The sequence below is a fragment of the Macaca thibetana genome, chromosome 8 (genome assembly GCF_024542745.1).
Source record: "Macaca thibetana thibetana isolate TM-01 chromosome 8, ASM2454274v1, whole genome shotgun sequence".
Lineage (NCBI taxonomy): Eukaryota > Metazoa > Chordata > Mammalia > Primates > Cercopithecidae > Macaca > Macaca thibetana.
In genome coordinates, this window is record NC_065585.1 from 6,616,222 (window position 1) to 6,640,743 (window position 24,522).

General features: G+C 46.9%; 1 protein-coding gene across 1 annotated transcript in view; it reads left to right on the top strand.

Moving 5' to 3' along the window:
• COL22A1 (collagen type XXII alpha 1 chain) overlaps positions 1-24,522 on the top strand; it is a 298,462-nt gene that overhangs the window by 261,189 nt on the left and 12,751 nt on the right. Inside the window, exons 49-58 of the mRNA XM_050800296.1 lie at positions 130-183; positions 2,585-2,638; positions 6,843-6,896; positions 9,399-9,443; positions 10,280-10,333; positions 11,879-11,932; positions 17,979-18,032; positions 19,520-19,591; positions 21,198-21,233; positions 23,803-23,847. Of these exons, the coding sequence (XP_050656253.1) occupies positions 130-183; positions 2,585-2,638; positions 6,843-6,896; positions 9,399-9,443; positions 10,280-10,333; positions 11,879-11,932; positions 17,979-18,032; positions 19,520-19,591; positions 21,198-21,233; positions 23,803-23,847 (522 nt within the window). The remainder of the gene's footprint in view (positions 1-129; positions 184-2,584; positions 2,639-6,842; positions 6,897-9,398; positions 9,444-10,279; positions 10,334-11,878; positions 11,933-17,978; positions 18,033-19,519; positions 19,592-21,197; positions 21,234-23,802; positions 23,848-24,522) is intronic.

The following is a 24,522-nucleotide window of genomic DNA, read 5'->3' on the forward strand; positions in this document are numbered from 1 at the left end:
GAAGCACCCCTTGTTTCTTACCACTCACTCCCCAAACCCATGAATGCAGTTCCGTGTGAAGTCAGTCATTTACTTCCAAAAAAAAACAGCAAAGGTTTTCATGGTGTTTTTATGTCTTGGATCTTCTAGGGGAAAGAAGGCCCTCCTGGCCCCCAAGGCCCATCTGGATTGCCAGGAATCCCAGTAAGTGGCTTTTATAAAAGCAAACAAACAAACAAACAAAACCTAGTTTCTTTTTATAAAAACAAGGAAACAAAAATATATTCTGCTGTCAAAACAAGGCCTGGCCACTAGTGGAATTTTGAATGTTGTAGAAAACTAGAAATAAAATAATCACTAACTTATCAGTCAAATCCAACTAAAATTTGGGTAGAATCAGTCTTAATCTTGTGCTTCTTTTAGGCATATATTAGTTGTTTCTTATTTAAATAGTAATTTTTCTCTGTCTCTACATATATATGTATGTGTACATATATATGTTTATATTGTTAAAACAAAACACGCACACACATATATATGTAAAACTGTGATAATTGACTATTTGTGATAATGTAAACATTTTCCATTTCCCAGACTAGTGTTAAATGTTCATGAACTTTACATGTGATATATACAATGGATGTACCATAATATATATGATCATTTCTCAGTTGCCTCATAAACTTCACAATTATTTTAAAAAGCAACTACAATGGACAATTTTGTATGCATAGCATTTTAAAAATTTCTTTATGATGATCCTCCAAAATATGATTGGCTTGCCGTAGTAGAGAAACATCTAAGGTTCTTGATACATACTGCAAAATTGCTTTCCAAAGTGAACTTTTCAATTTAATATCCTTCTCATTAGAGTCGAGCTGTTCAAGGCATTTGTAATAAATTCCTCCACAAAGGCCACGCACTGCCTTCTGCACTGAGAGTAAATTCTTTTGTGGCTCTTTGTCTGGCCTCTGCCTGCTGCTGTAGCACTTACTGTCTACAGTCCCCCCAACCCCACTCTCCACTGTGCCTTGTTTTGTTCCAGCCGCACTGGATTTTTTTTTTTTTTTGGTTCCTGGAATGCGCGGAATTCTCTCCTGCCACACTCTACACCCCTTCCCAGGCTACTGGGTGCCTCTTCCCTTCTTTCACTAGTAGGTGCCTTTGATCTTCCCCATCTGGTCTCAGCTATCACTTCCTTCCCTGCTCCCTGCCAGGCTAGGAGAGGTTCTCTCTTCCTTTTCTTCTGAGTGCTTATCTCATCTGGTGATCGCATTTCTATTGATGTAATGGATTGATTAGTTCTCCCATTATTCATTGGTTTGGTTGAATCACTCATTCAACAAACACCTCTGTTTGTTAGATCTGAGGACATAACATTGAAGCATGTGTGGTAATTAATCACGGGGTCATATTCTGTGCTGTAGGTTCTGCATGAGCTGGAACTACATCTGCTCTTGTTTAGCTTTGAGTCCCCACACATAATGAGCACACAGCAAATATTGACGAAAGAAACGTGTGTATGAATGAATCGCTTCTTAGAGCTCTTTCTCCTACAGTATCTGATATGTACTGCCATTGATCAAGAAAGCATTTCCGGGGCATCACTGACAGTCCTGTCTGTAACTCTGCAACCTGGAGGTTAAGTAACTTGTCCAGGGCACACAGATCTGAAGTGACATGCCGGGATGTTGGTATGAACTGCAACTCCTAGTCAGGATGCCATAGCAGCTAGGAAATATATATTGATTTAATTTTAGCAATGGTAAAGCTAAGGAGAGAAAACTCCAATTTGGATTTTGTGTTAACCCCTTATCAAAGTTCTAGAGTACTGGAGAAGAGAGATACAACCTACCTATGATTATGCTATTTTCTTAATAATATCAATTTCTCTCTCCCACCCTTATTCCTCCCTCCCCCATCCTTTCTTTCCTTCCAATGGAAATCTGATCATGTTACTTCCCTCTGCTCACTGTTGTCCTTAGACTTAAGCCAAAGACTGGGCCCTGTTACTTCCATGGCACCTTGTGAACAGCCCCAGCTTTGTTCTGTTCCTTTATCACTCTGTTTCCACCTCAAGGAAAGAAATGAACAATGTCATAGCCTTTCTGTGGCCCAAAGGTGCTCCTTGCTGTCGTTCACTGAGCTCCTCCTGTGCTCACAGCGGTAAACCATGCTGAGTACCTTCCTGCGTGTTATTGAATGTCCTCATTATCATCGTCGGCATCCACATCCCCCCCTCACCCATCACTGTGCTCACCCACGAGGCCCAGACACTGGGCTCTCATATTCTACACTTGAATTCATGAAAATGCCCAGGAGAGGCTTCTTTAGGTCAATAGCAATCATAATAATGCTATTGCAAAATGTATTGCTTTCCCACTATGTGCCAGATACTGCAAGTCAGAGATCCACAGCCAGAATCTTGGTGTTGAGAAAGAAACCAGGAAATCAGAACAATTCCGTCTGTCAAGACGCTGCCTTAGCTGCCAGCTGTGAATGCAACTGCTGGAAGCTGGGCAGAAAGACGTGCTGAAACTGCCTTTGTCTTTCCATCCCCTTGAATCTTCTTTGATCTGATAACCAATTTGAGTTTCTCTTGCAGGGAGAAGAAGGCAAAGAAGGCAGAGATGGAAAGCCAGGTCCCCCTGGAGAGCCGGTAAAGGACTCTAAACTTCCTATTATATCACATACCAAATCCATTACACGTCAATAACAACTACTTTGTGCGGGGAGCTACTTTGAACCAGGTTCGAAGATATGCATTTTCTGTGCATTATTTCATTTATATACTCCGACAACCCTGCATGGTAAACACTGCTGTCCCCATTTTAAAGCAGAAGAAACCTGGGCCTCGGGGAGGTGAAATGGCCCCAAAGTCACATGATGGGCTGGTGACAGATTCTGAACCTGAGCTCAGGGCTCCTGTCCCTGTTCCACATTTTGCTGTACTGCCCCCTGTAGCCTCAATCCTATTGATATGATAGAGGAACCTGAAGTAGATAAGCATGGCCTGGAGGAGAAAGCTGATATCTGGAGAGACCAGGATATTCCAGTAAAATCTGAGTTGGACCTGCTAGCTCCAGACACTGTGGGATTGCACACACACACACACACACACACACACACACACACATGCACATACTTGTAACTCTGGCATAGATTTTTCTCATTTTGGTTTCGGTTTTGGTTTTCTTTAATGTCAGCTGTCCAGGGACACACAGTGAGATGGAGCAAGTGCTAGTGAGAATGTCTCGGTAGCTGGCCCCAGTAGCTGTTAGTTGGGAATGTGCAGGGATTTCCAAAGACCCGGATCTGTGACTTCAAAGCTGTGCTCACTGAGCTTGGTCAGTCCTTCTTGCCTATGGATCAGAGATTCATCATGATGATGATTCATTGGTTCCTAGCAGCTCTTATGTCTTCCCAAAGCCCTTTCACAGACACTACACCAAGGGGAAGATGAAGGATGGCATCAGTGGTTTAGAGACCTGGGTTCTCCAAATGCCCACCAGTAAGAGACTAGTTAAATGATGAGCTGTCCACACCATAGAATATCAAGAGCTGTCAGAACAAATGAGGATGTTCTCTAGATACGGATGCAGAACTGCTCCTACATAGATTGTGAAGTAGAAAAGCAAAGAGTAAAACAATGTGTATAGTCTGTCCTATTTTGTATAAAAATAGTTGTGGGCCTATTTTTTTTCAGTGTTTATCTAAAGGAACTCTGGAAGACTCCATAAAACACCCATAAAAGTAGTTCCTGTCCATGGGAGGATGATTGTCAAACACGGGGACATAGCAGTAGGAAGACAACTTTCTATTCCATGGTATTTTATTTTACGGTTATCTTCTTAATTTTTTGGAGCCATGAGTATGCATGACTTATTGATAAAATTAAATTGAAAATATAGTGATTAAATAAAAATATTTTATGCCAAAATTACAACAACAATAATAATAATAGCAATAAAAGCTGGCTTTGGATTCTGGCCCCACTCCTTACTAGGTTTTGTGATCTGAGTGAGTCAGAAAGCATCTCTGAGCTTCAGTTTCTTCTGAAATAGAATGAGAATAATATACCAATTTGCCAGAGTTGCTGGTTAATCATGTAATGTAGAAAATGTGTTAAATGCATCAGGCTTATCTAACTATCAATTATTTTAGTAAGCTACTTTTCCCAACTACCCTAGTTGTGGCTCCTGGTGAGGCTAGAACTGCAGAGCCTTTAGAACCACTAAGTGGAACTACATAAAAGTTTCTACAGTGAGGTTTATGTTCCACTTAATTTGTTTGATCATAAACTATTATGACTCATTCTGAATCTCACACAACTTGCTGGAAGCACCTTCTTTATCATTTTACACTGTTTGCCAGATGCTGAAACCAAAATTCACTGCTGACAGCAAAAGAAAGAGCTTTTAGCAGCTGAGCAAATTGAAAAGTCTCGATGAGGTGCTGTGGACTGACACCCAGCAGAGCTGCCCATGGTGGGCAAATGGCATTCAGCCTGGGCAAAAATGTGGAAAGGGTAGAGAGAAGCACACATATTACACCGTGGCTGACAGCAACTGTGTGTGCGCCTGGGGGGGGGCACTGAGCACTTCTTTACATTTTTCCACTGTAGTCCCCAGAAGAACCTTATGGGCTGTGGGTACCATTATTTCTCCCAGATGAAGAAACTAAGACACAAAGAGGATGATAGCTTGATCAAGGGCATAGGGCTGGTAAATGAAGCATCCAGGACTCACACTCCTGGAGGCTGACCCCGGAGTTTGCTGCTGCAGAGCAGTGCATTGACCTTTCTGCCGAACGTGTATTATGCTGAGGGGCTGTTGTTTACAGTTCAGAATAGCTGAGGACACTGGTCTTCATTCAGTCTGTCTATTCAATGCCTAATTTGATGCAGGTAGAGTATTTAGGAGGTGATCCCATGAACCAGTGATGGAGGGACGAAGGGAATGGAACTGGGAAAGAAGGAAAGGGAGGCTGGCAACTGGTGACTCCAGGCTGGGGCCCAGTCTCACTGGGGATCCTCTGACTTCCCTGCACTTGGGCCTTCCACACCTCAAAGTCAAGCATCCTCTAGGGTCAGGGAACATCTTCATTCTATGTCTGCCCTTCAACCTATGCAGGAACTGCTCCACAAGGGGGCAGGCACTTTCCTGGGTGGGCCCCAGGGGATGTGGTTGGAAAACGGCAGCATCTGCTACAGGTACTCGGTGGCCCCTCTTCAAGTTGACTTGCCCATTCAGAGTTTGTATATGGGAGGAGCACAAATGGATAGACAGACCAACCGGATAAATAGAACATAGGATGGATGGATGGAGGGGTGGAGGGATGGAGGTATGATTGGATGGATGGATGGATGATGGATGGATGGATGGATGGATGGATTGTTGGATGGATGTGTGGATGGATGGATGGTTGAATGGATGGATGGATGGATGAATGAATGGATACACATGGATATATAGACAGCCTTTTGTGTTGCCTGTTGCTTAATTTTTATTAAGAGATATTTGAACATTAATTATAGGGTAGGATGAAGTGCAGACTCTAGAACCAAAATGCCTGGATTAGAACCCCAGCTGTGTGACCTTGAGCAGATGACTGAACCTCTATGTGCCTCAGTGTTTTGCCTGAGGGTTAACAAGAGTCAGGCGTCAGTGACATCATAGTGAAAACCTTCAGTAGCTACTGGTTGGTCCATTTTTCTGCTGGTGCCTTGGGCCAGTGATGGCCATGACAGTTGACTCTGAGGCAGGAGCCAGGCTATGTACACCCTATATCACAAAGACCTACAAGGGAGGACTGTCCCAAATTTACAGATTCAGAGATCCAGAGAAAGGAAATGACACTTTAAGATCACGCAACTAAACTAAGAAACAGGCAAACCTGGAAGTCAGGGCTTTAGGCCCCACCCTTCTTTCTATAGTTTTTTTTTTTTTTTTTTTTTCCTAAATCCAAGGATGTTCCTTTCTCTCCCTGCTCCCTAATAATGGGCTGCATATAATTTCCAAGGTTTATAACTTGTAAACATGAGGTGGACAGAATGTTTGGGAACAGGTATGTCCTCCAGGCCCAACGTGCTGCCCCTTCTGCCCATCCATCAAACTTAGCCTTTCATCTACTTTCCTCTGCCCCTCCTCCCCTCATTCTTCCCCGACCCCATCTTCAATTTATATGGACCTAAGTTGCCAAGCCTCTAGTTGTCTTCTATTCCTGGTTTGGTTCTGTGCAGGGCAATGCCAAGCTGTGGGCAGTAAAGAATTTTAAATAACAAAAGTGTTCTGACAAGCTCTTTTAAGATGATGGGGTGAGTAAAAGGCTGCGTACATCACAGGTCACCCTGCCAGTATGTACTGCAGCTGACCTGGAAACAGCATCTGCTTGGGTGTGGCACTCAGCTGGAATTCAGCCTGTCTTTGCTATTTAATACCTTCATAAAAATATAACTTCTTTGAACCTCAGTGTTGCCATCGGTAAAGTGCAAGTGTTAATAGCAGCCTTGACATGTTTTTTGCAAGTGGGCATAAAGTCATCTATGAAGCTAAGATGGCCATATAATTTCTCATCCACACGAAGATGCTTCTGATAGTGAAAGGGGGGGGTACTAGGCATCATTAATTTGGAGATGAAACCTGTGTAACCAGCACCATCCCAGGAAAACCAGGAATATAATAGGCCTGAACACATGGTGGAGATCTGTGTAGATTAAGATGGACCAAGACGCCAGGGGACAGGGCTGACAGGGTGGACAGAGACCGGCTTGTGGGAATAGAATGGTAGGAAACACAGAGAGCCAGGAATAGGAAGATTCTTACAATGTTGTTCTCAAACTCTTCTTTTCTTCCTACTCTCAGGGCAAAGCAGGAGAGCCAGGTCTACCAGGACCAGAGGGTGCCCGAGGCCCACCTGTAAGTGTGCAATGTGTGTTGGGAACAGTAGAACCAAGCCCATCAGTCACATGGCTTTCACCACTGTGGGCAGGGCTAGCCCAGACTGCCCGATCATGGGGTCCTGGAAGTCCTTCTCCTCCAGACGGCTGTGCTTCTGTGCAGTCAATTCAGCTTTGTCACACTACATAGCTGTGAAATTCATTTTCACAATTGCAGCCATTACCTTGTTGTTGCTAAAAGTTTTCTTTGTTCTTATCCAATTTATTATAATTTCAATGGGTTTTCTCTGGATAATAGAGCCTAGAAATGAATCTTAATTTTAGTTTTGAACACTTTCCATAGCTAAGGTTTTTTCCCAATTGTAAAAGTAACCCATTCTCATTGCCTAGTGGTATTAATAGTAATGATGATGGTAATAATAAGAAAAAGAACACAAAAAATGGTATAGAGAAGAAAATTAATTTACTTCTAATTCTACAACAGAGAAGTAAAGTTTTTAATATTCAGTGTATTTTTTCTAGTCCTTTTTTCTATATATGAACTCTAGCGTCTATATATGTACATCTATATCTAGCTATCTAGCTATTATACATATAAACAGACACAGATACTATTTACCTACAAAAATGAACTCTATGTATTTTAGGGTTATTGGGTTTTATTGCTAAGTGTTTCATCTCTTCATAATTTCAAAATTGTTTTCACAATTTCTTAAATTGCTTTTAGAAAAAAATATGATTTTAAATGATTATCCTAAAATTATCTGGATTTTATCCAGCAGATCAAAATCCTAGCTCTGTTTTCTTCATGTTTTTCTTTTTAAAAATCAACTTTCTGGCTAGTATTCAATAAGAAGGAAATAAAATACAAAAATAAGTTTTCTATTTTCCTAAATCCCCTTGTTTTTCACATGATTGCACCAGAAAACACCCGAGAATAAGGAATATTACCTCTTATGGGGATTGCAACACTGAGCTAGTGATCAATTTATTAAAGGTGGTTCCTGGAGTGACAGGGGCTCCCTTTCAGCCAGGAAACCCATGGAACCTGTATTGGGGGCAAGACCCATCTCTCAACTGGGAGTTGTAATGAAAGTACTGAGGTTTGAAAGCCAGGCAGGGAAAAGAAGACCAAGTTCGTCTGGCTGACATAGAATAAGTCAGGACAAAGCTTTGTAGAATGGAGTGGGTTTTCAGATAGAAAGACCTGGATTCAGCCTTTACTTTATCATGTATTGACTTTGTGACCTTGGTCTCAACAAGGACCTTTCTGAACCCCTGTGTCTTCTTCTGTGAAACGGCAGTCATAATGACTCCCATTCTTGCAGAGTGGTTATAAGTACTAAAGGAGAAGGTAGGACATGTGACATTCCCAGCAGAGTGCCTGGCTCATTGAGTGTGGCTCCCCCCGTTGGTGCTTTTGTCATGATCAGATGGGAAGAGAGCACACCAGAGTCTCTTCCTCTGGGCTGGCTGAATTTGGAATTCTGGAGTCCTTAAGGAAGATGCGGAGCCCCACGAAAACCCCAGCCCTCTCCAGGGAAATGTAGCTGGACTGTTTTGAGCAACTGGAGAGCACTGTGCAGTCCTTATTTAGTCTTATTCAGTCCTGATGGCAACTCTGCAGAAGTAGGTTCTATCCTAATTTTACAGGTGTGGAAACTGAGTCCCAGAGAAGAGAAGTAGAGCTCCCAAGATCCCACAGCTACAGAGTGGGAGCCATGGCCCATCCCAGACCTAACTCCGAAGTCAGCGCAGTTCCATGAAACTTAAGAGCATATGGCAATCCTTTCCATAGTTTAATACTGCAAAGCTATGCCAGGCGGGCATTTTTTTATCCTTGAGCTTTAGCTTTACATCCACCAGGTGAGGATTCCCACACTGTCAGATCGGTCTGGAGATTAAAAATGATGGTCTCAGCTCTGCTAATGGTTTAATCTTCACTCACAAGGCCTGAAGCTCTGTAGCGAAGCTTCAGGTAATATGCCTCCAAGGTGCAACTCTGGACAAGGAGACCCCAGCGCCATGACTCGGGATGTAACTCCCAGAGCTGAACGTACTCAGGGGTGTTGGTAGGACCAGCAATGGCCACAGGAACAAGGAAGGGGCCACAGGACCTAACTATGGGTGAAAGCGATGTTCCCTACAAGGGAATCACCTGACTCAGGAGCCGTGCAGAGAGGGGCCGGTCAAGCCATGTGCTGTGAGCCTGGAACAATCAGGAGGAACAAGGAGTGCAGGAGACACCTGAACCAGTAGGGCAACGCCCCGACACTCCGAGGCATTTGTGGGATGAGGCCTGGCAGCCCGGCCCACAGTACAGAGGGGCTGGGAGGAAGGGCTCTTGGTGTCCAGCCGTCAAACCTCTGGCACCAAGTGTGGCACCAAGTAGGGCTCGGTATCCTGCAAATGGTAAAGAATGAGTGGGGGCAATGTGGGTCAAAGCAGGCGGGGAGGGATGCCTGCCTTCTGCCCCAAGAGCCTGCTCTGTCATGGGGTAACTCCATTCTCTTCCTTCTAGGGCTTCAAGGGACACACAGGCGATTCTGGTGCACCTGGTCCCCGAGTAAGTGGGCGCCTCTTTGGAGGTCCCCTGAGGTGGGCAGAGCTTACGCTTCCCAGACAGATGGTTCTTGCAGCCTGCAGGCCATGGCAGTGCCTTACCCGAGAGAGGACACGGAGCACACCAGCATGGAACAGGCCAGCACAGGGACACCTTGGATGCACCATCCCCACCTCTTGGCCTAATTCCCTCAGGTGGTTTTTCTGGGGTCCAGACATTATCATGGCCAACCAGTTTGGCCGAATCAGTCTGGACTCAGGTGTGTCATACACGTCAGCTCTGAGCCTTGTGAGGCGGTTGCTGCTATTATGTTCATTTTGTGGAGGAGGAAACTGAAGCCCAGAGGACATGGGTAATTTCCCAAGGTCCTAGATCTTATATATGGAAAGCATCACTTTTACCCTGGATGGGAAGACCCCAGAAACTATTTTCTTATCCTTTAACTCCTCTGTCTCCTCTGAATGCCCAGAATGGAAGTGACATTAGGGGTCAGCTGGTTGGATCCCTTGCATGATCTAGTCACCGAGGAGCAAGCGCAGGTGTAGAGAGGGTCAAGTGCATGAGCAGATGAGGAGGCAGCGCTCCAAGCGTATATGCCAGAGCCTTCAGCTGCTGTTCTTCCTTGCCTGAGCTGCACAGAGAGGCACAGCATGGCTCCAGGCACTCACAGCTGGCCTTGGGTGCGCCCCAGACGTCAACTCAGGGCCAGGCTCTGCGTACAGAAGTTGACAGGGCCCCTGGGTCTCTCCACCTCTCCCAGCTCCTCAGATGCCCCTGTGGTTGAGGCAGCCAGTGGCTGAAGCATCTCCTTCCCTAATGGCAGGCCTTTTTGTTCCTAGGGAGAGCCTGGTGCCATGGGGCCTCCTGGTCAGGAAGGGTTACCAGGAAAAGATGTAAGTGGGGTCCTATGGGGCCTGGCTGGGCTGGGGCTGGGGGTATCAAGGAAGTGACACCCAGAAACTGCCCCGCAGTGGTTGGTGGCAGCACAGCCAAGAGGCACACAGATGACGTCACAGGATTGGTTGGCAAGGGTGAGATTGGAGCCTCCAGCCTAGTGGGTGGGTACCTGGGCTTTATGGTTGATAAGGAAGCTTTTCTGGATCAGTCGTGATTTGTCCACTGGTACAAATGATAGGCCTGTTGGGTCCAGCCTTAAATGGACTTGAGAGGCATTTCAGAGTTTCTCCCGGATTATTTCTCCATCTCTCGGGCTCTGCAGTGTTCAAAGAAACTAAACACTCCTCACTGCCACCACCGTGTGCTGTGTTAATTGTACACCGCTTGAATGGCTCTCCCTTTTATTTGGTGTTGGTATCTCAGCAGAACAAGGAGGCTCACTCCATCACCCAGGCTGGAGTGCAGTGTTGTGATCTCAGCTCACTGTAACCTCCACCTTCCGGGTTCAAACAATTCTCCTGTCTCAGCCTCCTGAGTAGCTGGGACTAGAGGTGCCTGCCACCACACCTGGCTAATTTTTGTATTTTTAGTAAAGATGGAGTTTCACCTTGTTGGTCAGGCTGGTCTTGAACTGCTGACTTCAGGTGATCCACCTGCCTTGGCCTCCCAAAGTGCTGGGATTATAGGCGTGAGCCACTGTGCCCAGCCAAAACAAGGGAAATTTTGACCCCAGGTGTACAAATGAAAAATTTGAGATCCAGAGAGATTAAGGGACTGACTTATGGTCACCCAGAGAGTCAGAGGCAGGAATAGCTTACCTGGAGTCCAGAATCCAGCAGCTCCACATCCCCTAGGGACCAGCCCTTTGCATATGGCATCCTGCAGGGTGGCTGGACATATGGGATGCAGAGTGGCATCATGGAACTGGCTGTTTGGTCAGACGCAGAGGCACCAGGTACTGAGGTACAAAGTGGTCTCATGCCCACCATATGGGTCCTTCAGGATCTGCCTTTAAATTGATGAAGTGGACTCTTCCCCAATGGCTCTTGACACACCAGAGCACATGGTCCCTGTGGCTGATCTGCTCCCAGATCCTTCAGGATCTGCCTTTAAATTGATGAAGTGGACTCTTCCCCAATGGCTCTTGACACACCAGAGCACATGGTCCCTGTGGCTGATCTGCTCCCAGAAATGGTGGAGCTGGAAAGGATACTTAGGAGAAATCTGATCTAGTTCACATGTGCTTTCTTAGCTGTGGAATCTGTTTTACAAGATCAGTCTAATGTGTGGAGCCCTATGCATATGTCTAAAAAGTAACTGAATAAATGGATGCACAAATGCGGGCTTGCGTGCATTTACTCACCCACAGGAAGGGAGTTTGTTCATATTTGGAATAATGGACAATTGATGATGAAACATGCTGGACAGTTTGTTGGTTCCTTTGGGTAACTTGGCGAGGTTTGGTTAATATTTGAAATTGTGACGCCATCATCTTCACACAGCTACTTGGTGATGACACCACCTTTCTCTCTTTGTTCCAGGGTGACACTGGACCCACTGGGCCACAGGGTCCCCAAGGACCAAGGGGCCCACCGGTGAGTTTTGCTTTGCGACTAATGTGCTTCATGTTATTGCAGGGCCTGTTACCACGATGATATTTAGTTAGTTCCCTCTGGTGCCACAGTATATATTGTTAAAAAATTGTAATATGTTTTAGCAGTTGGTAAATAGCTGCCCCCTTAAGTCCCCCTAGTCACCTCCCCCAACACTCAGATTGTTTTCTGAGACCATCCCCCACAACAATAGAAAAATTACAAAGGTGCCACCGGGCACCACTGGAGCTCTGTAGGACTTTGCCCCGATGCTCTGCTCTAGCTCTGGGCCACACTAGGGGTTGGTGCTTGCTAGAGGTTAGTTTCCCGAGGCTGCTGTAACCAAGTACCATGAATGGAATACGGTACATGGCAGAAATGTGTTGCCTCATGGTTCTGGAGGCCAGAAGCCTGACATTCAGATCAACAGGGTTGGTTCCTTCTGAGGCTAAGACAGAATCATTCCAGGTGTCTCTCCCAGCTTCTGGGGCTTTGCTGACTCCCTAGGGCATTCCTTGGCTTGTGGGGGCACCACCCTGGCCTTTGCCTTCATCTTCACATTGTGTTCTCCCTGCTTGTGTCTCTCTCCAAATATCCCCCCCGACTTTTTTTTTTTTTTTTTGAGATGGATTCCTGCTGTGTCACCCAGGCTGGAGTGCAGTGGTGCGATCTCAGCTCATTGCAACCTCTGCCTCCTGGGCTCAAGCGATTCTCCTGCCTCAGCCTCCCAAGTAGCTGGGATTACAGGTGCGTGCCACCATGCCCCTAATTTTTTTTTTTTGTCTTTTTAGTAGAGATGGGGTTTTGCCACGTTGGCCAGGCTGGTTTCGAACTCCTGACCTCAAGTGATCTGCCCCACTCGGCCTCCCAAAAGTGCTGGGATTACAGGTGTGCGCCACCATGCCACTAATTTTTTTTTTTTTTTTTGTCTTTTTAGTAGAGATGGGGTTTTGCCACATTGGCCAGGCTGGTTTCGAACTCCTGACCTCAAGTGATCTGCCCCACTCGGCCTCCCAAAAGTGCTGGGATTACAGGCGTGAGCCACTGCGCCTGGCCCAAAGTTCCCCTTTTTATAAGAAAACCAGTCCTTATTGGGTAAGGGGCTCGCCCTATTCAATATGACCTTATTTTAACTAATTACATTTGCAATGACCCAATTTCCCATTGTGGTCACATTCAGAGGAACTGAATGTTAGGACTTAAAAATTTGGGGGGGACACAGTTGAACCCCATAGCATTCCATATGATTGATAAATATTTGGATGTTATCTCTGCCTGTTTGTGCAAAGAGGCAAATCCTTCTCTTATCTAAGAGCAGCCTGAAAGAGTACGGAGAAGGTCAATAATAGATATTTAGGTGCCTAGTGCTGTGCAAAGACAAAAGCATACATTATCCCATTTAAACCCAGGGGCCATCTCAGAAACGCAGCTTTGATATCTGTGTCTCTCTCTATATTATTATCAATATAATTCATGCTAATTGTAGAGGCAATCAGACAGAATTGAATGTTACAAAGTAACAAGAAAATTCCCTCTTCACCCCCACCCCAATCCCACCTCCAGAGGAAGCCACTATTTAGAAGCACTTTGTGTATCTTTTAAAATATTTTCAATACGCCTATGGGCATACAGAATACATATTTTGTACACAACACTTTATCTTTTGCAACTGGCTTATTTTGTATTGCTTGTATGTTGTGTATTTTTTGAATGAGTGATGGAATAAACAAGTGAATGAATATTGGTTTCCCAAGTCTAGGTCACACAGCTTGTAAGAGCTTTAGGTTGGTTTGAAACCAAGACTTTCTGATGCCAAATCCTGTGTTCTCCACCCTACTGTGGACAAGCGTGGGCTTTGTCTTCGAGATCCTAGGGAGTGGGTGTGTGGCAGATCCTATGAGCTTGGATGTCCCATCTTTTCAGAACTTACCAGGTAGAGTCATCTTCTCCCCTGATGGGGCCACAGTGACTCAAATGAGCTGAAGCCCAGGCTCCCCAGGTGTGAGCTGTCAATGGGGTGTTATCAACCCCACGGGGAAAACATTGATTCTTGAGGTGTCAAAGAGTATGTGTCAAATACAGATACGAATACAGTACATAAACAGATGTATAGCTTAGCTGTGATATTAAAGTTTCATATGGAGAGATTAGGAAAAAATATGTAAAAAGGCAACTGGAGAGGGAGTAATAAGGACAAAAATTTGAGAAACCCTGCTCCAGAGCCCCCCAAGAGTGGGGTGGCCCTGACCGGGTCTCCCCAGCTCCCTCACTGGGCTTTTGCAACCAATTCTGGAGTTCAGCCATCTGGGCTTGATTTCTGCCTCTCCCGTATTCATCACATGAACTAGGTGAGTTTCTTCACTTCTCCGAGGACTCAGTTTTCTCATCTGTAAAACGGAGGCAATCTGGACAGAACAAGGAGACTATAAGAATCCAGCATGGTAATCCAATGAAGTGAGAGAACAGTGCCCAGCCCTTGGAATGTGCCCCGAGCCAGGTCCTCTTCATTCCTGGAGGCAAGAGGGGCCTTTGCTCTGCTTCTCTCCCTGGCCTCTTGGCATCGGGCAGCAATCAAATTATTGATGAGTGCAAACACATTCAAAGGCACAGAAGAGGGAAAGGGAAGTGACTTCTTGTGTTGAGACAGGCTCTCACTGTGTTGCCCAGGCTGGACTTTAGTGGCATGATCACAGCTAACTGCAGCCTTGACCTCCTGGTTTCAAGCCATTCTCCTGTCTCAGTCTCCCAAGTAGCTGGGACCACAAGTGCATACCACCATGCTCAGCTATTTAAAAAAATGTCTGTAGATATGAGGTCTCTCTGTGTTGTCCAAGTTGGTCTCAGACTTCTGGGCCCAGGCAGTCCTCCCATCTCAGCCTCCCCAAGTGCTGAAATTATAGGTGTAAGCCACCATGGTTGGCTGGGAAGTGACATTTGGCGAGCAGCGAGTACTCAGAACAGGTGTGTGAGGTGGAAGACAGCAGCTGGCCTGGTGAGGTTGTGAAGGGCTTCACATACCACATGCTGGGTGGGGGGTGGCCCCAAAATCCCAAGGCCCCCAAAGGCTGCTGTGTGGTTCTAGCTTGCTCCTATCAATTCTCAGGTACATCATAAGGAATTTGATCCTAAAAATGAGCTGCTGAAGTTCGCCAAATATCTACTTTTTTAAAAAACAGAATAGTTCTGAGTTCTTTCTCTGACAGCCTCATTCTTACTCCACTGTAATTTCTGTGCTTTTCTGAGTTAGGAGAAGGATTCTGGCAAGTTCACACAACTTTGAACTGGACACGGAATATGTATAGAGTGCCTCCGTCAATAGTTGTGGTGATTGTGAATGTATGTGTGGCCTGAAAACTTTCATTTTGCTTTCTCTAAAATCTACAGCCACCCCGGGGTAAGAATGACCCATGTGGCAACCACCTCACAGCCACTAGCTTCCAACAAGCACCAGTGGAGTGGAGTTCAGTGCTGGGGACTGCATGAGGCATTTACATGATTCCTTCATTTTCTCCCCAAACCCTGTGAGACAGGTGTCATTGCTGTCCCCATTCACAGATGAGAAATGGAGACACAGAGAAGTCTAGACGTGCCCAAGATCACACTGCAAGTCAGTGACACAACCAGGATTTGGACCCCAGCATTCTCATTCAAGAGCCTGCAGCTGCAACACCCAGCCTGGCTGGCATGTGCTAGATGTCCTTGTCAGAAAGATCATCCTGGAAGGAGGGGTCTTAGAATAGGAGTTTGGAGCTCAAAAGGGTTGAAAAGGGGAGCTGTGGTTTCCATTCCTGGGAAGCAGAGACCCAAGGGGCTTGGCGAGGGAGAGCAGGACACAGGAGTGGCCTGGGAGGGAACCAGGTCCCAGCCCCAATAGGCCTCAAGTGCACAGAGCACAGGCGGCCGCCCAGAACCACCCACCCTGCCTTCTGTGCACATGGCCTGTGTTGGCACCATATGCTACTGGGTCTTGGCCCTTATCCTCTCTGCAATGTCTTGGCCCTTATCTTCCCTGCAAAGAGAAGATTAGAGGAAGAAGGAGGAGAGATAGAATTTCCATAGGGATAAGGCGAAGTACATATTTTTAGAGGGACACAGATGGGTTGGTGGGCGGAGGAAGGTGCAGGGAGAAGCGTTATGCAGCGTTCGCGGAAGGGCCGAGTACGGGTAAGCAGTCCACAAATCCAGCTGGCTGCTCTGATTTTAGACCTTACTAGCTCAGCGATCCCTGGCAGGTCTGTTAAGGGGGTTCTGGGATATGGGGAGAAAGACGTCTGTGCTGTATGATTCCTGGCAGGATCCAGTGACATCAGGCCATGGCCATGCATGTGCTTTGGAGGCATAAGATGAAAGCTGTATTTATGATCGCTGACCCATAAGGCATGTCCTTAAGGAGGGGCAGAGCAGTATGAGATGGAATCAGTGCTGCCTATGTTCAGATCTCAGCTCCTCCCCTTGCCTCAGAGGCAGGTGGCTTAGCATTTCTGAGCCTCAGTTTCCCCATTTGTAAAAGGGTGATGATGTTTGGGTCTGATGTGAGCAGTGAGTGAGTTAATGCATGTGAAATGCAAAGCTCTTAGAAGAAGTCTGGGCCGGGCGCGGTGGCTCAAGCCTGTAATCCCAGCACTTTGGGAGGCCGAGACGGGCGGATCACGAGGTCAGGAGATCGAGACCATCCTGGCTAACACGATGTGAAACCCCATCTCTACTAAAAAATACAAAAAAAAACTAGCCGGGCGAGGTGGCGGGCGCCTGTAGTCCCAGCTACACGGGAGGCTGAGGCAGGAGAATGGCGTGAACCCGGGAGGCGGAGCTTGCAGTGAGCCGAGATCCGGCCACTGCACTCCAGCCCGGGCGACAGAGCGAGACTCTGTCTCAAAAAAAAAAAAAAAAAAAAAAAAAAAAAGAAGTCTGGTATGTAAGAAGTGCCCGGTCAGCATCAGCTACTTTATACTGGAACATGCTTCCATAAATCCAACACATTTGTGAATACATGTTTCACAGATTATAGGGCATTAACACTTTTTGGTTAAAGGATCAATGGAGAGTGATTCTCTAGGACGTCCTTGGTTCATTATTTAGCAGCAAACCTCCTGTGTGTCTGGCACAGCATTGGAGACACACAAGGAGGCTCTCTTCTCCTAGGCTGGAAATATAAAGAATGACAAGGCATAGACTCTGCCTTTGGGTTACTCATGGTGAGGAAGAGAGCCAGGTAAAGACACAGCAGCCAACGGGAATGTGGCCTGAGTGGGGGAGTGTGGTGGGCAGAGGAAGAGACTGACACAGCCTGGGGAATTGAAGCTGTGAATTTTTGGCTTAATAGAAATTTGTCTGATCCTGAAAGGGAGTAGCCAGGAACATTCTTGAGCTTTCTTGTTTTTAGTCTACTGGGATCCTATTTGTTAAATGTGTTCGCCAAAACTATGAATGTGCACAATATCTCTGTGAAGTTAGAGAGAATTAGACTTGGAAACCTCAGTCCTGGAATCTGGAGTGAATGGACCTTCCATTTTGTAGCTGCATGACTCTGCACAGGCCGTTTTTCTTCTCTGTGCCTCAGTATCTACCTATTTTAAATGAGAGTATAATGATCTTCTCAGTCGGGGAGTCCAAGGAGATAAGGGCATGGACATGCTCCCTAAGCTGAGACCAGCACTGTGGCAGTGTGAGCAATTGCGTGTAAGCTGGGTTGTGTTAGATGGTTTGCTTGTTCTTCAGCACAGCAACTGAATGGAAGGATGAATAGATGAATAAGTGAATGTGGTCATAATTATTTACTGTGCCTCAGCTGTGGGCACCACTCACCAGGCTAGACTTTTTCATGCCCACGGACTCATTTAATTTCACAACAATATTATGAATTAAATATTACAGTTCCTTTTAGAAGTTGAGAAACATCCTCTGAATATGAAGTGGTTGACTGAGAGCCACATTGGCTAGAGTAACAGATTCTGTATAAAACCAAGTCCTGTGCATCAGTCTATCTCTTTGTTCCACGTCCTGCTCTTTGATGCCCTGGCAGGATGATTATCCCTGTTTCTTCCACCAGGGCAAGAATGGATCACCGGGATCTCCAGGAGAGCCTGGCCCTTCAGGAACCCCCGTGAGTTCTCTTTGGCTGCTATGTGATGGCATTGGGGTGAGCTTTGAAAGGGCTTGTGGCTCACATTACAGATTGTCCAGCCTCTGTCCCTAGAAGCGTCAGTGGGGAAATACGGGTTTGAGTGGTAGAAATAAGTTGGAGGTAAGAAGCTCCATGGGGCCCTTTTTTAAGGTTTAAAGTACATATGATCATACTCTTGGCTCTTTGTTGACTATAACCTTAGGCATCTATGGTCTACATCCATAGGCACCCAAAACAAATATTTTTTTAAAAAAATGTTTAACGAGGTTGTAGGGTAGAAGTTTGATGTTTCCAGAGGATGTGAGGACAAGGTCAGACCGAGCAACCCTTACCACCTCGAATGACAAAGTGTGCAGCATGGAAATGGAGGTAGGGACGGAGGTGGGAGACAAAAAGGATCAACAGGTAGGTAGCAGAGAGAGCTCAATGGGCAGGTAGTAGAGAGAGGGTGCATACCAATTGGCAGAGTCCTGGTCAGCTAGATAGCAAATACAAGATTTGGGGTTCAGTCCTGGTAGGTGGGGAGACATGGTGGGGAAGATGGTTCCTTAATGGGTTCTAGGATTGGATGAGAAAAGCTCCGGCCACTAGTCTCCTTCCAATCTAGTCGTCTTGTATTTTTAGTTGCTAAAATTGGCCACCTGACTCAGAAGGCCACCTGCAAGGTGTGAGTCAAATGTCAATAGTATTGGACAATGGGCTGACCAGGCCTTGGTACTTCGGATACTGCGGTGACCAGTGCATCTCAGTTTGTGAGGAACTTTCCCAGTTGGAAAAATCCTGCATCCTGGGAAACCTACTGGTTCCAGGCAAACTGGGCATTTGATTACCCTAGCAGAGACCCTCTTCTTGTTGGACTAGGGACAGCTATACAGAAGGAATCCAACTTCCTAGCAAACATAGTGACCTCCCTCAGGGGCTATGGTGTGAGACCTGTTGCTGCTGGTGAGACAGAACAGAGGAGGTGGGGTTGGGTCATGAAACTGGACCCATCACCTCCCCTGGTGCAGAGTTGATCCTGGAAGTACTGACCCATGCATGATGGCTCCCCAGAAAAGTTGAAGTTGAAAGATTCCCGAAGTCCTTTCCCAAAATGTGATTCTACCAAGTGAGCTTTGGCCACCTCATGGGCAGTGGTATGCCATCTCACTAGAGCACTCCTTGGAAAGCTCCGCACATCTCAGGGTCTTTGTTAAATATCTGTCCCAGGTTGTTTTAGTTGCTTCGAACGGAAAGACCCTCGGCTGTCTACAGGGAGACTTCTCATCTTCTTCCCCTCCTATGACAGCACTACCAGGAGTCCCAAGACCCTGTGTCTTTTTCTAACCCATGCCCCTCCATCATAGGAGGATTTGTGTGTTGAGTGGATGTCTCAGGCCTTTTGATTTCAGAGTGGTCACAAGGTTTCCGAATCTGCTTGAGTTGGTACATGACCTTGAGGAATTAATTCTGTTTTCTCTTTGCAGGGCCAGAAAGGAAGCAAAGGGGAAAATGGCAGCCCAGGACTTCCTGGCTTCCTGGGTCCCCGTGGGCCTCCGGTAAGCAGAGAACCCCAATGGAACCCAAGATACCTGGCTCCAGGTTGTGACGTTCACGTGCAGTACCTTCCCTGCCACCTCCTGTGTCTTCAGTTCTGTCTGCTCAGGCCATGGTGACCTGGTGTGGAGTCAAAGTTGCATCACAGTTTATGAGACAGTGGAGTGCCCCGAGGTCACACCTGCATGGGAATCTCAGTGCCATCACTCCTTAATCATGAGATCTTAGGAAAGTGTTGTAACCTCTTATGCTTTAGCTGTCTCATTATTCAAATGAGGATAATGACAGCATCTACTTCTGAGGATTAAATGAAATCATTCATATAAAGGGATCAGCAATGGTTCCTGACCATTGCAGGTGCTCAGCAAATACAAACCATTGTAATAATGCATGTGGTGGGACAATGGTGTTGATCATGATCCTAGAACTTGAAGGACGCTTGGAAATAATTGTAAAGGTGAGCAAGTTTGAGCCATTGGGTGAGAACACGTAGGTGATTTACTCAAAGCCACGTGGTAGGTTTGCGCTCCAGCTCATCCTTGAGTCAAGGTCTCTTGATGGCTTAAGTTAGGGGGAAGCTGTAAGGTAATCTTTGCCAAGTTTCTGGACAGAGAGATGCTAAGGGATTCAAACATTTCCAAGTGGAGCCCTCTGGTGTCATCTGCATATTGCAGTCCACTGCTTGGACTGCTGACCTGATGAATGAGGCTTGCATGCAACATGCCAGAGTAGAGAGCTTGCCCATGTTCTTGTCCATCCTCTCCAATTGAATTCTGACCCCTCTGCATGCCCCACTGCCAGCCAAGCCCAGCCTGTTGGAGGTGGTAGCCCCTCTTACCCTTTTCTACCATGCTGCCCAGGCTTTGCATGGTCCCATTCACTGATTTTTACATGGGCCTATGCACTCCCTTGCTAAAGGCCAAGTCTCCTTCTCCATCCCCTTGTTAATAATGTGCTGCCACTGAGCAGCCAGGCACCCACTCCTATGGATGCCCTGTAGCAATTGCTCCTGAGTCATGATAAGAATGGGGTGCTTGTCCAGCCCTCACTACATGCCTGCTGCTGCCCAGTGTGCTTTAGGAGAACTAACACATTGATACCTCACAGTAATCCTTGAGGCAGGTGCAACCACTGTTCTCATTTTACAGATGAAGACACTGAGGCACAGAGAGCTTATGGAAGTTGTAGGAAGGTTGTTTCAGGTCACAGAGCCAAACAGTGGAGGAGCCAAGAATTGAACCTGGAGCCCAGTGTCTTATTGGCTTCTTGTTTCATACATTGTGAGCCTGCTTCTGAGAGAGGCCTCCTGACCACAACAGGACTATTTGTAAAACTGATATCCTGGAGGCCCTCCTGGTGGAGTCATACCCATCCCATTGACAAGGAGCTCTTAACCTGTGGCTCTTCTTCCTAACCTGGGGCGATTTTTTGCTTTCCCCTGCACAGGCTGGCCAGAGAGCCTGTCTGGGATGTCCTTGGCCAGATAGACCATCGATTGTTGTCTTTGCTGGAACATGACTTGAATGGAAATGTCAGTTTTAAAGACCGTCTTAGTACTGACATTGGGCTGATGCTGCAGAGCCACTGATATTCTGTTCTGTTTTCCAGGGAGAACCAGGAGAGAAAGGAGTCCCAGGCAAGGAGGCAAGTATCCCATGCCCACTCACCCCTTGGCAACCCTTTCCCATGGATGGGCAGTCTATGCAGGCTCAGGCCCTCGGCTTAGAAGGGCCCACACTTGCCTTAACACTATCCACCTTCACTGTTTTGAAATCCTTAATGCCTTTTGAACAACTGGCTCATGTTTTAATTTTGCCAGGAGCCCCACAGATTATGTAGCCGGTTCCGGGGCACCATCTTGATATGTCTGTTTCATTTGTTTATCCCTCAGCATCCAAGCTATTAACAAATCCTGTCAACTCTGACTTCAAAATACCTGTTGGTTTTGTCCAGTTCTCTCTGTCTCTGCCCCTGGGACTCTAATCTAATCTGTCACCTCCTCTCACTTGAACACTGCAGTGATCCCCTTATGGATCTCCCTTTGTCCAGTCTTGCCCCTCCACAGTCTTTCACCCAGCAGGCAGAGGGTCTGCAGAGCATAAGCATATGGAAACGCTGCAGTACAACCTGCAGCTCAGCCCTCCCCCTGCTCTCTCCGTGGAATCAGGCTGCCGCAGTCCCACCACTCCCCTTCTTCTCTAAGCTCCAGTCACTGGCCTCTTAGCTCCTGAGACACGCCAAGTTCTTTTCCAAGGGCCCACTTTTCCCATGCTTATTCCTACTCACCCTGAGGTCTCAGCTGAAATGTTCCTTTTGCCGACTTTCCTTGACACTGAAGCAAAGCAGACCCCCCACGATGCTTGGTTTTAGCACCCTGCTCTGTTCTGCTGTAGCCCAGGAGACCAGCACAGACTAGATACCAAAAATATTTGATGAGAGATGAACAGAAGAATGATTGAATGCAGAGAAAGTAGGTCTATGGAAATTAGCTTCTCCGTTTCAAAGCCTGCATCCTCCCACTTGAATGAGGAAGATGCATTTTTACTCTGTGCCTTTGGGTCACGTTCTTAACTGCGAGGAGGTGGTCACTGGCTTGAAACTGAATCGGATAGCTTCATGCTTGGAAAGTGTTTGCTCCTCACCTCAGCCACAGGGTGCCACTCACTGGGTGTATCATCCACTCATTGCCCAATCACTGTTTCCTCTGCTGTCTGGATTGAGGTAAAGAGGAAATACCTGTAGCTCCCATTTCTGAGTGTGCATCGGCCCCATGTGCTTGTACTTGGGCTGCTGCTTAAATAAATTCTCTCTGCACTTCTCAAATAAATTCTAGGCTAAGCAGGCATCGTAGGTCTTCAAGATCTGATCTAGCTCTCCCCTTAGAACGGGAGCCTCCTGCTTCCCCATGCTCAATATGTCTCCATCTTCTCCCATCCAAGGCTTGGTCCTCACTCTTCCACCCATGTGGATTGCCTTTCCTGCCACTTTTTGTTGTTCAGTTTTATCCAACTTTCAAGGCTCCGTGCTTCCCAACTTACAGATTCACCCAGGAATACCGAGGCAGTTTTTGATAATTATGTTACAGAAATTAAATCAGTCTGCCTTGTGTTAGAATCAATTCCTGCCCACCTCCACCTCGTGGACAGGCTGTGAACTCTGTGAGAATGAGGATCATGTCTTATCCCTGTCCTCTGCATAGGTCTCAGGGCTGAACATGGCACCTGCATGAAAGCGATGTAGTGAATGTTTCTGGGGCTGAAATAGCCAGGCTCAGAGGAGGTCAAGAGTCCTCTCTATGACTTTCTTCTCTTCAATCTATCAACCAAGTCTATCAACCAAGAGATGGGACAAGAGCCCCTGGGCTGAATTTCCTTTCCCAATATCAAGCTCTGCTTTCCAAATGTGTGCTGTCTAAGAGGCAGGCAGACAAGCATACCTTGGTCATCATATACGGGGAGAAAGACAGGTGTCAGCTGGCAGGAAAGTAACCCATGCATGAGAATGGACACTGGCCAGAGGGATTAGCCAATGCTTTACAGAGGAGATGGCAGAGGAGCTGGGGGCAAAGGGGCAGGAAAGAGACATTCCAGGTGGAGACCGTGACAGAAGCAGTGGGCACTGTGGGCTGTGCCCTTTGTTCCCTGATGTGACTGCCCTCCAGGAGGGGGTGGGGACTGTGGGAACATAGAAGAGGGCCACTTCTCTAAGTGCTGGGTGGTCAGGGGGCTTCCTGAAGAGGAGACCTGCAGGCCAGGTGGGAAGTAGGTGTCTGGACAGAGAGGTGGGGAGCATGCTGCAGGCACAGGGAAGACAAGGAACAGAGGCCATGAGATGGCAGAACTGTCTGTCCCTTGCACTAGAGCCATCCAGGGCAGTGACAGCCTGTTGAAGACAACAATTCGTGCAGGGCCTCCTGGGCATGTTAAAGGGAGTGGGGTTTATCCCACAAGAGGTAGGGGAGGAATCTGGAGGGGCCAACCAGGGGCTGGTGCCATCAGTCAAAGGTGGATAGTGCCAGGAGGAAAGGAAAGAAGATGCAGTGTGCCACCCCCACATAAATCAGAGGGCATAAATCAGAAAGGAGCCCTCGGGGGACCTTATCTCTTGAGGATCCCTTGTCCTCAGCATGCAGGACTGTGAACAATATCCAGCGAGGCAAGGACGCCAGTGCAGAGGGTCTGGGGCAATGACTGTCCTTGCTTTCTCCTTGCAGGGGGTCCCTGGGAAGCCTGGAGAGCCTGGATTCAAAGGAGAAAGGGTGAGTGGAGAGAGCACGGGCACCTTGAACACGCCGAACGTGACCTTTGCACAGTGGCCACGGGATGTTGAGCCTGGCCTTTGTCCAAAGCACTTAGTAAACACCCGCCTGGATCACGCCACCTGTCGTGATTTTGTTCACTTTTTCCTGGATGATCACCAGCCCCACAAAGGGAGGTTCTTTTCCTCCCAGGATTGTTTGTACATGATGTTATTATTATTTTTTTCCTTTTTTCCTTTCTGGTTATTAGTTTAAGGACTAAAATCATCACAATTAGAGATTCAAAGGCAAGCCTTGGGAGACATTGACAGATTTCTTTCTCCCCATGTGCGAATGCCCGCCGAGATGGGCTCGGCTCCCGAAGTGCCAATTTGCCAGGAGCCAAATTTGTCGCTGGAGGTGACAAGGGAACAGATTTTCCCATAATGAATTGCCTTGGCATTATACTCAGAAAGACTTTCTTTACATTTCATTTCTCCAAAAAACAACAGGGGAAAATACTTCTTTTTTCTTCTTTTTCTCTCTTTTTTTGCTGAAGAGCCTGTGGAAGGCGGACGCGTTCTCACACTCACGACTGCTGCTCCCTTTGGAGGCTTTCTGTGTCTCGTTTGCCCACAATCCTGCGTTTGGTCAGCCTCACGCTGTCACACTGTTGCACGACAGGGACACGGACGT